At 40.7% G+C, this 16,700-nt stretch overlaps 1 protein-coding gene across 1 annotated transcript in view; it reads right to left on the bottom strand.

The window, feature by feature from the left end:
* ARSB (arylsulfatase B) overlaps window positions 1-16,700 on the bottom strand; it is a 165,214-nt gene that overhangs the window by 80,836 nt on the left and 67,678 nt on the right. Inside the window, exon 5 of the mRNA XM_040225906.1 lies at window positions 8,883-9,126. Within this exon, the coding sequence (XP_040081840.1) occupies window positions 8,883-9,126 (244 nt within the window). The remainder of the gene's footprint in view (window positions 1-8,882; window positions 9,127-16,700) is intronic.

Here is a 16,700-nt window from a genome sequence, read left to right as displayed (position 1 = left end):
GGATCACAAAGAAAAACCTAGTATTATACCTAACAACTACAAAATACACATTCTTTTCAAGACCACCTGGCACAGATTCCAAGAAAGTGAGACAAGTCTCAAATTTAAAAGGACTGAAATAATAAAAAGTATGTCCTCTGACAACAATAGGATTAAATTAGAAATCAATAATCTCACAGAGAAAATCTGAAATTTTGGAAAATAAATGGGTCTAAACACAAGGATCAAAGAAGATATCATTTGCACCATTTCCACCATTATTCTTAACAATGATTTTGACATAAATTCCACCTAGTCAGATTTACCAAGATTGTAATCTTAGCTTTTCTGTTATCAGGTAAACTTGGTACACTTTGCTGTAATGGTACTTATCAGAAGACAATAAAGCAATGTCTATAGAGTAATGAGGAGAACAGATTTGACAAGAATTCCTTGTCAAATTCGGAGAAGGCAATGGCACCCCACTCCAGTACTCTTGCCTGGAAAATCCCATGGACGGAGGAGCCTGGTAGGCTGCAGTCCATGGGGTCGCTAAGGGTTGGACACGACTGAGTGACTTCACTTTCACTTTTCACTTTCATGCATTGGAGAAGGAAATGGCAACCCACTCCAGTGTTCTTGCCTGGAGAATCCCAGGGACAGGGGAGCCTAGTGGGCTGCCGTCTATGGGGTCGCACAGAGTTGGACACGACTGAAGAAACTTAGCAGCAGCAGCAGCAGCAGCAGCAGCAGCAGTAGCTTTGTCAAATTATTACTTATGTTTGAAGGTAACAGAAAGATATTCTTCCATATATGAAGATTTTTTAAAAACCTTATCATTTATGTACCTCTATGAAAATTACTTTAAAGTATTAACCAACTAATGAAAAGATCAATTAAAATTAGGAACTGAGAATGTGAAAATTAAGGAGTATTTGTAATATAAAAAGTAATTAACTTATAGATCAATATACATAACCTCTCTATATGTGATTACAAAGGTTTATAAAGAAGGAAAGCTCTCTGGAAAAAAGTTATAAGACTTACAATATTATGTTTCAGAAAGCTGGTTCTGTGATCCCAGATTGAATTGGAAAGCATTTGAAAGTAGAAAATAAACAGGATAGTAAAATATTCTTTGGGTATTTCTGCTTCTAACCAAGAGGGAGTAACAGGCAGACTGGATCTACCCTCCTACTTAAAACAACCTAAAGAGAAAGAGAATATATGAAACAACAGTTTTCAAAAGATGAGATATCAGGCAAAGGACAGTGATCCCTAAGTGACAGGAAACACAGGAATTCTTATCACTGTCCTCACTTATTACCATGGGAATGGCAAGATTCCAAGCCTTGCTGTAGGGATGGGGAAATTGAGGCATAGCCCCATGGACTCCCTGACTTGAGAGCTGAGGCGCCAGGGAGACCCTAGAGTTGACAGGACAGAGTACCAGAGAAGAGAAAGCTGCACAGAAAGAGAACCTTGGAGGTTTGTAGAGAGTCCCTTAGACTATTTAGCTGAGCACTGATCAGATGTATGCGAGAGAACTACCCCAAACTAGAGAAAGAACCATCTGAAACAATGAAAGGAACCACTGCCCAGCACTCACATGGGGTTAGAAATAGTTATATCTACTCCCATCTGCCAGACTGGAAAAACTTAAATTCAAAGGGCATTTGGTAGATTACTCGGAAGGTTTTGAAGTGAAGACTAGGTTGTCCATGACTAGATACTGATATGGACCTGCCTAATAAACCATAAATGCAATATCCTGAAGGCTCCAAGTGTCCTCAGCTGCATTTCAGTACAAATCAAGAAGATTCATAACAATAAATAAATGTCCGAGAAAGTAAAATGTACAATGTCTGGCATCAAATCAAAGATTAAAAGTCATGGAAACAAGACCCACAACGAGGTGATTGACTAATCACTACCAACCCAGAACTGACATAACTGTTGGAATTAGCAGAGGACATTAAAAGTTATTAAAACTATATTCTGTATGTTTAGAAAGTTGGATTAAAAAAGATATAAAAGATCCAAACTGGACTTCTAAAGTGAAAACTTGCAACATGAGATGAAAACCAGACTGGATAGAGGCAAAACATTCTCAGACATAAATCGCAGGAATATTTTCTTAGATCAGTCTTCTAAGGCAAAAGAAAGAAGAGCAAAAATAAACACATGGGAACTAATCAAACTTAAAAGCAAAGGAAATCATCAACAAAATGAAAAGACAATCTACCAAATGGGAGAAAATATTTGTACATGATGCAACTGATGAGGAGTTAATATCCAAAACATACAAACAGCTCATACAAATCAATATCAAGAAAACAAATAACCCAATCAAAAAATGGGCATGAGAACTAAATAGACATTTCTCCAAAAAAGACAGATAGGCACATGAAAAGATGTCAACATCAGTAATTACTTCAGTTCAGTTCAGTTCAGTTGCTCAGTCGTGTCCGACTCTTTGCGACCCCATGAATCACAGCACGCCAGGCCTCCCTGTTCATCACCATCTCCCAGAGTTCACTCAGGCTCACATCCATCAAGTCAGTGATGCCATCCAGCCATCTCACCCTCTGTCGTCCCCTTCTCCTCCTGCCCCCAATCCCTCCCAGCATCAGAGTCTTTTCCAATGAGTCAACTCTTTGCATGAGGTGGCCAAAGTACTGGAGTTTCAGCTTTAGCATCATTCCCTCCAAAGAAATCCCAGGGCTGATCTCCTTCAGAATGGACTGGTTGGATCTCCTTGCAGTCCAAGGCACTCTCAAGAGTCTTCTCCAATACCACAGTTCAAAAGCATCAATTCTTCGGTGCTCAGGTTTCTTCACAGTCCAGCTCTCACATCCATACATGACCACAGGAAAAACCATAGCCGTGACTAAACGGACCTTTGTTGGCAAAGCAATGTCTCTGCTTTTCAATATGCTATCTAGGTTGGTCATAACTTTTCTTCCAAGGAGTAAGCGTCTTTTAATTTCATGGCCGCAATCACCATCTGCAGTGATTCTGGAGCCCAAAAAAATAAAGTCTGACACTGTTTCCACTGTTTCCCCATCTATTTCCCATGGAGTGATGGGACCGGATGCCATGATCTTCGTTTTCTGAATGTTGAGCTTTAAGCCAACTTTTTCACTCTCTACTTTCACTTTCATCAAGAGGCTTTTTAGTTCCTCTTCACTTTCTGCCATAAGGGTGGTGTCATCTGCATGTCTGAGGTTATTGAGATTTCTCCCAGCAATCTTGATTGCAGCTTGTGCTTCTTCCAGCCCAGCGTTTCTCATGATGTACTCTGCATATAAGTTACATAAGCAGGGTGACAATATACAGCCTTGATGTACTCCTTTTCCTATTTGGAACCAGTCTGTTGTTCCATGTCCAGTAATTACTAGAGAAGTGCAAATCAAAATGCAATGAGGTATCACCTCACATCAGAATGGCCATCATCAAAAAATCTACAAACAATAAATGCTGGTTCCTTTTTCTAGGATCCCTTCTACACTGTTGGTGGGAAAATAAGTTGTTGCTGTCACTGTCGAAAATAATAACGAGGTTCCCTAAGAAACTAAAAATAGGGTTATCATATGATTCAGCAACCCCACTCCTGGGCATATATCCTAAAAAGATGGAAAACTCTAAATCTTAAGATACAGTGTTTCCAGCAGCACTCTTACAGTAGCCAAGACATGGGAACAACCTAAGTGGCCGCCAACTGACAACTGGCTTAAGAATATGTGGTAATGTATACAATGGAATATTAGTCATAAAAAAGAATGAAATATTGCCTTTTGCAGCAATATGGATAGACCCAGAATCATACTAAGTGAAGTAAGTCAGACAGAGAAAGACAAATATTATATTACTTATATGTGGAATCTAAAAAATAATACAAATGAATCCATATACAAAACAGAAGCAGGCTCACAGACATAGAAAACAAATTTATGGTTACCAAAGGGGAAGGGAGGAGGTGAAGGATAAATTAGGAGTACAGGATTAACAGATACAAATTGTTCTACATAAAATAGATGAGCAACAAGGACTTACTGCACAGCACAGGGAACTATATTCAATAACTTGTATAATGGAAGCTATAATGGAAAGTAATCTGAAAAATGTGTATATGTAACTTTGACACCAGAAATTAACACAATATTGTAAATCAACTATATTTTAATACAAAAAAGTGGTATTATAAATTCTGAATATTTTAAATTGCACAATTGACTATAAGATTATTGATGATTAATATAAGATTCAAAAATATTAAGCTAATAACTTGCATTCAAATATTTTAAATATACAGAATTCGTGACTCCTTTAAAAGACGTACATTCAAGGACATATTCATTAGGAAGAAAAGGCAATCTACACAATAGGAGAAAATATCTGCTAACAATATATATAACAAGGAGTTAATATCCAGAATATATAAAGAACTTCTACAACTCAACAGTAACAACAACAAAAATCTCATTTAAAAATCGATGAAGGATTCAAATAGATATCTCTCCAAGGAAGATACACAAATGGTCTGCAAACACACGGAAGATACTCAATATCACTAAATACAAGAGAGGTGCAAATCCAAATCACAATGAGATACCACTTCACACCCATCAGGATGGCTCATAGCAGATTCTCCTTAGGAAAGAATCAGTGCTGGTGAGGATGGAGAGAAACTGCAACTCTTGTACTCTGTTGGGAATATAAAATGGTACTGCTACTATGGAAAGTTCTTCAAAAAATTAGAAGCAGAATTACCACATGGTGCAGCAATTTCACTTCTATGTATATAACCCACAGAATTGAGAGCAGGGTCTCAAAGAGATATTTGTACACCTATGCTCAGAGCAGCGTTATTCACAAAAGCCAAAGGGGAAAACAACACAACTGTCCAACACTGGATGGATGGCAAATCGAAATGCGGTGTATACCAGTGGAATATTAATCAGCCTTTAAAAAGGAGGGGAATTCTTATACATGCTATATGAATGAACTCTGAGGATATTATGGTAAAGGAAACAAGCCAGTCACAAAACCACGAATACTGTAGATATTTCACCTGTGTGAAATATCTACAGTAGTCAAATTCATAGGGACAGAAAGTACAAGGGTGGTTGCCAGGGGCTGGGGAGAGGAGGAAGTAGAAAATTGTTGTTTAATGTATATATAGTTTTTGTTTTGCAAGATAAAAAAGTTTCTGGAGATTAGTTATATAACAACATGAATACACGTAACACTACTGAACTGTACACTTAAAAATGGTTAAGATGGTAAATTTTGTTATGTGCATTTATCACATTTAAAAATAAAATTTCAAAACAGAAAAATATATTGGATGGATTTAACAGAAGAGTAAGAATTAAGAAAAAAATTAATAAAACTTGAAGGCATACTAACAGAATCTACTCAAAATGGAATATATAGAGAAAAAATAATAACAAAAAAAAACAAACAAAAAGAAAAGAGCATCAATCAGCAGGGGGAAGAGTTAGGTGAGAAGACAAATATCTCCATTCTTCCCAAATTAATTTTCGTGGTTAATCTCATTTATTTTTTTTGTGATTGAGGCTATATAATTTATATTACATAATCATTACCCATTCATGCATCATTGTATTATAAGTTATATTTTAAAATCCTGCTTTTACTTTTTTAAAAGTGATCTACTTTAAAACACCACATAATAATCCCTATGAGATATATATTCATATACCTAAGGAGCCTTTGACTCATCTCAATTTATTTTTAAATTTTTTTTGCCATGGGGCACGTGAGATCTTATTTTCCTGACCAGGGATCAAACCTGTGCCCCTTGCATTGGCAGTGTGGAGTCTTAACCACTGGACCACCAGGGAAAAGTAAGACTTGTCTAGGAGATTTTGTAAAGGAAATATAATGGGGAGAGGAACAGCTATTTCTTCCAGGTATATAAATATACTCCAAAAGTTATATTAATAGCAGATTACAGATTACAACAGTGAGGTGCTAACATAAGAACAGATAAGTCAGTGGATTAAAACAGATGGCACCCAGACAGATCATAGCACTAATAAGAACATAAAGTGGTACTACCAATCAGTGAAAAAGGAAATGTTCAATAATAATAACAATGAAATTATTATTCAGTAATGACTACTCAAAAATCAGTCTGATTTGTCTTAATATTTTAAATAAAGCATCATTTTAGTTTAGAGGTTCTTAAACTTTGGCTCATTAAGTATTACAACCGCTTTAGGCCTCATGGTATCTGAAAATGGGATGAAAAGTGACTTATCGTTCCTTCACCATTTCCCTTAAAATTGAATCCATGAGGTGGGGGAAGTCTTTATAGTTTCATAATAAGTTTTTAAGATATTTCACATTATCAGATAATATTTGATTGTCACCACCCTTATAATAATAAGGGGCTTCCCTTGTGGCTCAGATGGTCAAGAATCTACCTGCAGTGTGGGATTGAGCCCAGGATCGAACCTAGGTTTGATCTCTGGGTTGGGAAGATCATTATAACATCTAGATCAGAAAGGAAAAACATTCCTTCCATTATGATTAGGGGTTCTGCTTATGTTTACATAAGTTTAATGAAACATAAAATAAGTTCAAAAATCCTTTGAAAGGACTTGAAACAAAGTATAGGCGGCTTATCAAGCTGAAAAGCAGAGAAACCATACAGAATCAGAAAGATCGTGTCCCCTACAAATGACACACACGCACTGTATCTTGAAACAGATGAAAAATAGAAGTCAAGGAACTCCTATTACAAAGAATGCCACCCACTCCAAAAAAACGGCAATTTCTCCTAAAATTTCGTATTTTAATGCAGCTTGAGAGGAATTGATAACTATGCGACTAGGGAAACTCTGGATGTTTTCAGACACCCGACTCTGTTACTGCCATTACTGGCATTCCTCTTTCATCAGACCCTTTTGAAATTTTCAAAAACTATCATCATCTTGAAAATGGTATTTCCAAGTAAATATCTTACTGAAAAAACGTTCCAGAATTCTGGGCACAGACTGAGTGTCTCTGACATTTGGCTGTCCATTTGTTTTTACTGCTTTGGAAGAGATGCTCCCGACGTCAGTGAGACTGGATGCTTTCTGCCTTGGCAGGCTTGGGTGCCAAAGGCTCTACCACCGGTACTGAATGAACACTTGCCTAATGTTGTGAGAAGCATCCATTTTATCGGGACAGTGGGGGCTGAGTCATTGTTTTCAGGATCTTTTTCATCCATAAATGGGAACAGGATGAGAGCAGCTCTTCACTTATGAAACAGACACTTAATGACACTGGGCAGAAATTTTACTTTTTTCCTAATAGAAAAGGAAAGCCACTGGGACAATACTGTTGGTGACAACATTCTGGTTGCAGCCCTGCAGTCAACAGACATAACGCTGGAGGAGGCAGAGCTCTTGTTCTCTCTAGGATGGGCCACTAGAAGTTCTCCTCTGATACTGAGGAAAGACCTTCTGAAATAGGCATTTAAGGGTGACCAAACTTCTTCCAGTTCCTCTGCAAGCAGAAGCAAATATATCCCAAAGTCCTAAAGGTTGCTTCTGACCAAGATAATCTTAAGACTGAAATGTGGAATTCCACTGAAATGTGAAATGTGGATGGATAGTCCAAAATTTGGTAATATGGATGAACATCAATGACTTGGACTTTACTAAAGATCATAACTTCTGTGAGGAAATGACTCAAAATAAATTCAACTATTTCTCAACTTAAGCCTCATTTGGCCAAGTATGCCACAGAGTTTTGATTCCATTGGCTATTACATGCTTTTACAAGCCAGGGTTTATGATACTTTAGCCACAAAACAAAACAAAAAAATCAAAACTGATTGGGTGTCAAGGCTTACACATACGTTGTCATAGCAAAATAACTCAAAACTTTCTCCTGCTTCTATAAGTCGAACTCCAATAGCCTTCACAGTGAAAGCTGGCAGTAAGCTGAAGTTCAAGTTTTGTTTTGCTTGGAAATTTTTATTTCCTTTTTATCATAAAGTGACTATTAATTTTTGTATTAAAAATGAGTGAGAGGCAGAGGCTTTCAAAGAATGTTATATTTTCTATGTGTACATAGCAAATAATATGTAATCAATATCTAATACCATAAAAATAAATTCTATCTAAGCTTTTGTGCATACGCTTAGGTACATTTTTTTTATAATCTCAGTTTTCAGAGTCTCAAAGAGGTCTATGATTCAAAAACCTGAGGGAAAAAACCCGCATTCCTCTGATTTAGATACTGACCTCATGGAACACACAAAATCGTGTCACAATAGTCCAAGAATTACATGGAAGAAACTCAGACCACAACACTTAGAAGAAAATACGGATAAATATTTGGCACATTTCAAGCTGAGAAAAATGGTTCTGAACAACAACAACAACAACAACAACAAAAAACCAAGAGGAAAAATAATAAATTAATTCAAATGGTCATTCTCTAGCTCAATTAAATATTAATTTCAAATCATTTATATCTGGGAGGAAAATCTAAACTGTAGAAGATGAGGCTATTTCCAGATCTTCCCTCCTTGCCTTGGTCCTCCAATCTCCTAAGCAGGCAAGAGGACAGGTCTTCTGACCCTCTGCAGGAAGCAAACCATACCCTATCCAACTTCTTAGCATGGCTTCCACTGTAAAGACATCTTGCAGAGAGTGAGCCACTGAGGAGGGTCTTGTTCCTCATATTATACATATATATGTATATATATGTGTGTGTGTGTATACACACACAGTATTTGTAAAGGCATTTCTTTTTTTGAAAAATCTTTTATTTGCAAGCTATACTATCATTTTCACATAAAAGCAATCCTTCTCAGTCCAGTCAAGATGTTTCTAGAGCTTCTGATCTCAGAGGGGAAAGAGAAAGATGGGCAGTACCTGATGGTATTCCACACATCGAAGCCATCCAGAGGCTTGGTGCCATCTGTGCTGCCCCCGGCCAGCTTCACCAAGGTGGGCAGCCAGTCGGAAATGTGGATGAGTTCCCGGGTCTTCACGCCCTTCCGTTTCAGCAAGGGGCTGGCCACAAAGCCCACCCCTCGCACGCCTCCCTCCCACAGGCTCCACTTTCTTCCTCGAAGGGGCCAGTTATTACCCCCTGCCAAAGTCTGTCCGCCGTTATCTGAAACACAGTCAGGTCATGGCATGAGGAGAAGCTTAATTACTAGACACGTTCAAGAGAAGACCTGGATGAGTCATGTTATTAAATGGTGCTTCAGAACTAAAAAGGGAAGTTCCTCTTTCCCTTCTTCTGTACCCAGCTACCCTCCTCCCACCCAACACCACCCTCCATCTGACAGATAGAACCACGGGGCAGGACAGGACACATCTCACGGGAGACCATGAAGTCCTCCATGGAGAAAGCCACTGAAGAACAAGGAAGGCCTCTGAGGGGCACTGCCTGGGCTCTGCTGAGCACTGACTAAGATTCAAATGCACGCGTGCAAGTTTGTGTCACACAGGAGAATGAACCCAGGTAGCAGAAAAGGCAAGTCAAAGTGTTAGTTGCTCAGTCATGTTCAGTATGATCCCATGGATTGTAGCCACCAGGCTCCTCTGTCCGTGGAACTCTAAAGGCAAGAATACTGGAATGACCTCCCTCCTCCAGGGGATTTTCCCAATCCAGGGATTGAACCAGGTCTCCCACATTGCAGACAGATTCTTTACTGTCAGAGCTACCAGGGAAGCCCTCCAGATACACAAAAAGACACCTCTGAGTAAGTTTTACTTAGAAACATAAAGCTCCTAGTGAGCGGGGAGAGTGAACCTTTTCACTTTCTTCCTGGAAAATTTTTCTAACGTTTAAACTGGTCATGGAATTAACATTTGACTCCCTGGTGATTTGAACTCTTGCTTAAGTGTGAAATTTGAAAACTTTGCCAGTGGGCTAAATATCTCAGCACATAGAAAAGTTGGGTGGAAAAAATAATTGCAAGAAAAATTCTTCCCTTCTTGACAAGATGGCAGGACAAAGCTGCATTGTGAGATGTGTGCCAGGGAAGAGAAGGTTTCTCTTCCAAGACAACTGAGGCAATGGAGGGCACTGGGAGAGCCGGAGAAGTTGCAAGGGTGGCCTCAGTATCTGACCAGCTGGGTGGGGCTCAGAGTCAGAAACTAGCTGGGCTGTAGAAAGTAAACATCATACTTCCATACACTGAGGCTGTAGAATCATATTGTCTCCCAAAGTACCCACACGCTTAGGTGACTTTAGAGACATCTTAAATGACACTTATTCACATGTAAAAGTGAAGTCAAGTGAAAGTTGCTCAGTTGTGTCTCACTTTGCGGTCCCGTGGAAAGACGAGAAGCCCGCCAGGCTTCTCTGTCCATGAAATTCTCCAAGACAGAATACTGAAGAGGGGTGCCATACCCTCCTCCAGGGGATCTTCCCGACCCAGGGATCAAACCTGGGTCTCCCACATTGCAGACAGATTCTTTAACCATCTGAGCCACTGAGGAAGACCATATATTTACATGTATAAAGTGAAGTTGCTCAGTCGTGTCCGACTCTTAGCGACCCCATGGACTGCAGCCCACCAGGCTCCTCCATCCATGGGATTCTCCAGGCAAGAGTACTAGATTGGAGTGCCACTGCCTTCTCCGATTTACATGTATATTATATTATACCTCAATTAACCGTTTTTCCTAAAAGCCACTATTAAATGAACCACGGGGGGAACAGTATGACAGAGCTGCTCTATAGAACAAATAGATTAAAAAAAATCCTGGAGAAGGAAATGGCAAGCCACTCCAGGATTCTTGTCTGAAAAAACCCATGGACAGAAGAGCCTGTCAGGCTACAGTCCAATGGGTTGCTGAGCTGGACACGACTGAGTGACTAAGCGTGCATGCAGAAAGAAATCTAACACAGAAATCAAGCTCTATCATCATGGAAGGAAAGAGAATAAGCCTTTGGTAAGCACCCACTCTGCACTAGAAACTGCTTTAATTTCACATTATCACAGAATCTGGAGTCTGATAGACCTGGAATTGAAGCCTGATGCCAGCCACTCACTAGCTGTGTGACCCAGGGCAATACACTGCCAAAGTTCCCTCATCTTTAATGTAGAGACAATAATTTCTACCTCATTCATATATTATGGTAAGAATTAAGTCACATTGTTTATGACCGTTGTCTGGCTAGGGACCTGGCACAATCTCAGTGGTCAATAAATGGGAGCTAATATTTATATTAGAAATTACATATATTTTCCAGCATCAAGGTCTTACATTAGACAAGACCCTGATGCTGGGAAAGATTGAAGGCAGGAGGAGAAGGGGACGACAGAGGACGAGATGGTTGGATGGCATCACCGACTCAATGGACAAGCTCTGGGAGATGGTGGAGGACAGGGAAGCCTGGCATGCTGCAGTCCATGGGGTCGCAAAGAGTTGGACACGACTGAGGGACTGAACAGCAATATTTATAACAATACAGATAGTCTAGTATTATAACTCTTTTGCCATGAAATAGAGAGAGGGAGGGAGGGGGAGAGAGAGAGATTTGAAAAAGCCCAATAGCCATTAACTGGCAAAGTTAGGATTCAAAGTCTGTGTGACTCCCAGGCACTTCCTGCCCCCAGAGCGCCCTGCTCCTGATGTCCCTGGAGTGGACTGGGTCTTTTAGGGACATTGAGTTTCACTTCCCTGAGAAAAACATAATAAACACAGCCCATCTCAACCATGTGCGCACAGCTCCGATGACACAGCAGGAGAGCTGCTTCAAGGTGATGGTAATTCCCCCTGGAGGTGTCTCTGTCACTGGTGGGTAGGAAATTCAAGGCTCTACTGTCAGAGGGGCTTCTGACCAAGTCCTTGACGCAACAGGTCTTTGCTTCTTCTCTGGGCCTCAAGAAGGGGAGAGGGAAGAGTCTTGAGCCATATTAGATGAAGGGAATGGTTCTTTAACACGTGGTTGGCTGACAGTCAATCTCATCATTTGCTATCAGACTTCCAAGAACCTTTTCTGAAACCTCACATCTCTTCTTGACAAATGGTCATCCAAGCCACTTTGTTAAATACACATTCTATTCCACATGAGCCTTTGACTATGTGGATCACAATAAACTGGAAAATTCTTAAAGAGATGGGAATACCGAACCACCTGACCTGACTCCTGAAAAATATGTATGCAGGTCAAGAAGCAACAGCTAGAACTGGACATAGAACAACAGAACAACATAGAACAACATAGTCACCAATAACTATGCATCAGAACTTAAAGAAGGTGCTACTCATGTGATACAAAAATACACTGGAAAAATGTACATAGTCTACCTGTGAAGTCAAGAATGTCTAAGACAGCACTCATTTCCCTCTGCTCTCTGCATTGCTATAAGTCAGGGGTCCCCAGCATCTCGGATCTAATTCCTGATGATCTGAGGTGGAGCTGATGCAATAATAATAGAAGTGAAGTGCACAATAAATATAATGTGTTTGAATCATCCCTAAATCATCCCCTGGACTTGGTTTGTGGAAAAACTGTCTTCCACAAAATCAATCCCTGGTGCCAGAAAGGTTGGAGGCTGCGGCATGATACTGGCTCAGTGCTTATAGGAGACGCCTGTTGTATCCATTTTCGATAGATATACTCCTTTGAAATATTAGGTAATGTCTCTTTCAATTCCACCTATTTGTTAGAGCTCAATGCAAAAATGCTGGGTGATGACGATGATAGAAATAAGAGTAGAGGTGATGGGGATAGGGTGGGCTGGGTCTGGAATCTGATTTTAGGAGCAGCCTTGAGGTATGACTCAGAAAGGAAAATACTCTGGGCTGTAAAGAGAATTTGGCCTCCGCTGCTACTGTAGGAGCTGGAAGGTGTTTCCACGTCTTATTTGGGAGGCGGGGATGCAGTGAGTGTGGCTGTTTTTGCCGTTAGCCTCTGAGATGTTTTTCCCATTAGCAATGATGAGTGAGTCTATTATCTGTTATCAACGTGGCTTCCTCCATCATTTTTCTGAGAGCACTCCAGGGAGAAAGCGCTGTTAATTGACACACGTGCAACTCATTCTCTTGGGCTCCCCAGTCACAAAGCCAACTGCAGAGTCCACGGCATGAAGAGGGCCATTCAGCTTTGTGAGGGACCTGGCCAGGAAGCACTGGCCGATAGTTGCCACTTCTCAGCAAAAAATTCACAGACTTGGGCCTTTGAGAAATAGGGTACTGTCCATCAGTTCTAGTATAGTCTCACAGGTATTTCAAAGAGTTAGACATAAAAGTGATCAAACTAACAACAAGAATAAAGTCAGCTCACTTGAAAGAAGGTAGAGAAGGGGGTTTCCGATATTGTTCACTTAAGTCTGACATAAATTAAAATTCAAAAGGACATTAATGGAACCACTACCATTTCAAACACGATTCTTTTCATTTTCTCTCCTCATTTTCTTTTGGGCAACAGTTAATCTTTGTTCTTGTTAAGAATTAATTTTCAAGAGAGATTTTTCTTGTTTCCTTTCCCCACTGACTTAGGAAAAACTTCCAAATCAAAATAAGATGACTCCAACTAACATAGGAAGCTATGAAACTTTTTATTTTTTTTCAGGGAAAACGTTTTTTCAACAATGTTTTTGGCAGAGGAAAAACCTAATTATAAAATCTTTGCCGTCTAGCAAAGAAATGTCAAAATAAAACAAATGTTGTCATCTACAGATGGTAAATCTCACTTTATTATTCATTATTGAACAAAAATAGCTGTCAAAAAGTCATGGAAAAACGTTGGTTAGCCAAAGATCTGAGCAAATGCATTAAGCATATGACAATGAAGCCTCATTCGCATCCAGCTAATAAAAATTAAGATGGAACCATGACAGCAACGTTGGTGTTGAGGACCCCTCTCCATGGAGTGCAGTGCTGTGGCTTGGCTGTAGAAGGAAGGCTGCTCTGAACCGTCAGTGTATATTTCCATCTTGCTGCTCCCTGGGACCTTTCAACCTTGGCTAACCCAAGGCAGCCCCTCACTCTGACTTGAGGATCCTGGATCGAAACACAAGGAGGGCTCCAACAGCCTTGCACCAGGGCCTGCACTTCCCTCTGAACAGGGCCGCCCACTGGCGTGCGACTCGTGAGCAGACAACAGGATTTCCGAGGTCTAGAAGCCTCTTTGTCCCATAAAAGGACCTGTACTCATGGTTGATTCTTTTAGACTGCAAATTGGAGAGTTAATCTACGTTTAACCAAGGGTGCCCAGCCTCTGCGATCTAATGCCTGTGATCTGAGATGGAGCTGATATAAGAATAGAAATAAAGTGCACGATAAATGTAACGCATTTGAATCATCTGAAACCATTCCCCTAGCCACCCCTCCGGTCCGTGAAAAAACTGTCTTCCAGGACACCAGTGCCTGGTGCTGAAAAGTCTGGAGACCGTGGATCTAAAGGACTGGGTAAATTCAATATTCTCCTGGTAAAATCTTCTGGAGAACATATCTACCCAGACACTCAATTTACCATCTGATGCTCTTCTCTTTCCCTCCTGCCCTACATCCAACACATTCATTTCTGCCAAGTTGACCCTGAAAATGGACTCCAATCCACCTCCCCCTTCTCCAGCCCCATTGCCTTGGGTTTGGCACTGCTCTCACCTGGACTCTTGGGGTAACATATGGAATATTTCATGTTGTCATCAGAGGCATGACAATGCCCCAAACCAATCAGGCCACATGTTTGTTTCAAGATCTCTGACTGCTTCTCAATCGGCAAAAAGCTCAGACTTCCGTCCAACACCTAGAATCCTTCACACGTGGCTCCACACTACTTCTGGGTCATTAGCTCCTGCCCATCTCCACAAAACGTGCCCCGTGTTTCAGCCACAGGGAACCTGCTTCTTGTTGTTGGAACTGAGCATGCTGACTTTGTGTGGGTCCCTGTGGGTTCCTTTGCCTAAAATGCCCTCCCTGTCTTTCCTGCCTGACTTCAACATCACTTTGCTGCTTTTTTCCTTACTCCCCGAGACAGTCTTTGTCTCTCCACTGTCCTCCTGCATGCTCGTTATACTTTTCTATCACACTTATCTCTGTCTGGTGTTAATTAATCATTCATGGTTTATCCTCTGAGAGAACTCTGGCTCTCCAGGACAAGAACATCTCATTCTTGTTTGCATTCCCAGGACCTCGCACAGGGCCTTCCGGAGAGGAGGGCTGGAGAATTTGAGGATGGAGAGAGGGGGCAAATAAGTGAATGGCGGAAAGGCCATCAAAAATGGAGACTGAAGACACTAAAAGTTCACTCTTATTACCATAGAGTAGTTTTCTGAGCCTTCATCCAGTCGCCCTGTGACTTTGACTTTTAGGAAGCTGTTCTGCACACAGAGGCCGCTTATTTTACAGGATGTTGGCAAGAGGCGCTCCTGGAACCCCATGAGGATTTAAGCACATCCAACCCACAAATACCGGAATTGTTTGTCCAATCTGGCACCCGATCAGTTACACTGAAATCAAAGGGGGTTGTTGGACAGCATTTGAGGAAGCACGGTCCTGCCCTGGAGAAGAGCCCTCACTCACCCCCTTGAACAACTCTTTCTGGATTTCATGGCACAGGGACCACTGCAGCTTTGGGGAAATGGAAGTAAATAACAGAGACAAGGTTCTTTTACACGGAATGGGTAGAAAAAGAGAGATCTCAACATTGGAAGTAAGCAGTGGGTGACTGGGCATTGTGGAGGAGCTGGAAGCAGAATGACAGGGCACAGCCAACCACCATCTGAGAGAGGGTCCAGACATGAGGCGCGTGAGGCTCGAGGGCCTGATTCAATTACACGCTAGACGGAACGTGTTCTGCTTCGAGCTTCTTAATTAAAGACTAAGCGAACCATGCTTTTAAGAATACTCTGTTGCCAGAATATAAGGAAAACTTGAGCTGAACAATAACTATATACAAACACAAAGATGTCTAGCTGTTTTATGACTAATATTCTTTTTCCCTATCATTTCTATGGCCACATTTTCTAATTTTGCAGAAGTGTACTCAAGGGATAGAGTTAAGTGTTGTGACTTTGGGCAAATCACTCTGTTTCTGAGCCTAACTTACCCCACTTGAAAAGTGAAGATAACCACAATACCGACTTTAACACAGAGCCTGGCACAGAAGTAGTGCTTGATACATGTTAGCTATTTTCATTGATGGCGATCGTCAAAGTATGCAGAGCAGCACAGGCTTCTAGCTGGGTGTTTATTAAACTGATGCTAGAGTTAGGTATTATAACTAGCTTTTGTAGGAAGAAAGTATTCCAAGCATAGACCCTTCCAGGGAGCATTCTCTTCTCTGTAAGTAATTTCTTAAGAGTCATAAAAACACAATGAGCTGTGAGGGATTTCCATTATGACTCCTTTCAGTTTCCATGAATTTAAAAAGAGCGTGCATGCTCAGTCGTGTCCGACTTTTTGTGACCCCATGTACTGGAATCCACTAGGCTCTTCTGTCCATGCGATTTCCCAGGCAAGAATACTGGAGTGGGTTGCCATTTCCTCCACCAGGGGATCTTCCCAACCCAGGGACCAAACCCACGTCTGAGTCTCCTGCATTGGGAAGCAGATTCTTTACCACTGCACCACCTAGAAAGCCCTAAAGAAAGCATATCAATTATCAAAGAAAGAGGTACAGTGGTCATACAGGTACAAATGTAAGGTACCAATTTAATTTGAATAACAGTTCAAATTAAATTTCAGAAAAGGAATCTTTATTCAGACACTCATCTGAAT

Source organism: Oryx dammah, unplaced genomic scaffold (genome assembly GCF_014754425.2).
Source record: "Oryx dammah isolate SB20612 unplaced genomic scaffold, SCBI_Odam_1.1 HiC_scaffold_26, whole genome shotgun sequence".
In the NCBI taxonomy this organism is placed as follows: domain Eukaryota; kingdom Metazoa; phylum Chordata; class Mammalia; order Artiodactyla; family Bovidae; genus Oryx; species Oryx dammah.
Note: the sequence above shows the minus strand (reverse complement) of the source record. Positions and strands in the feature narration are given on the sequence as shown.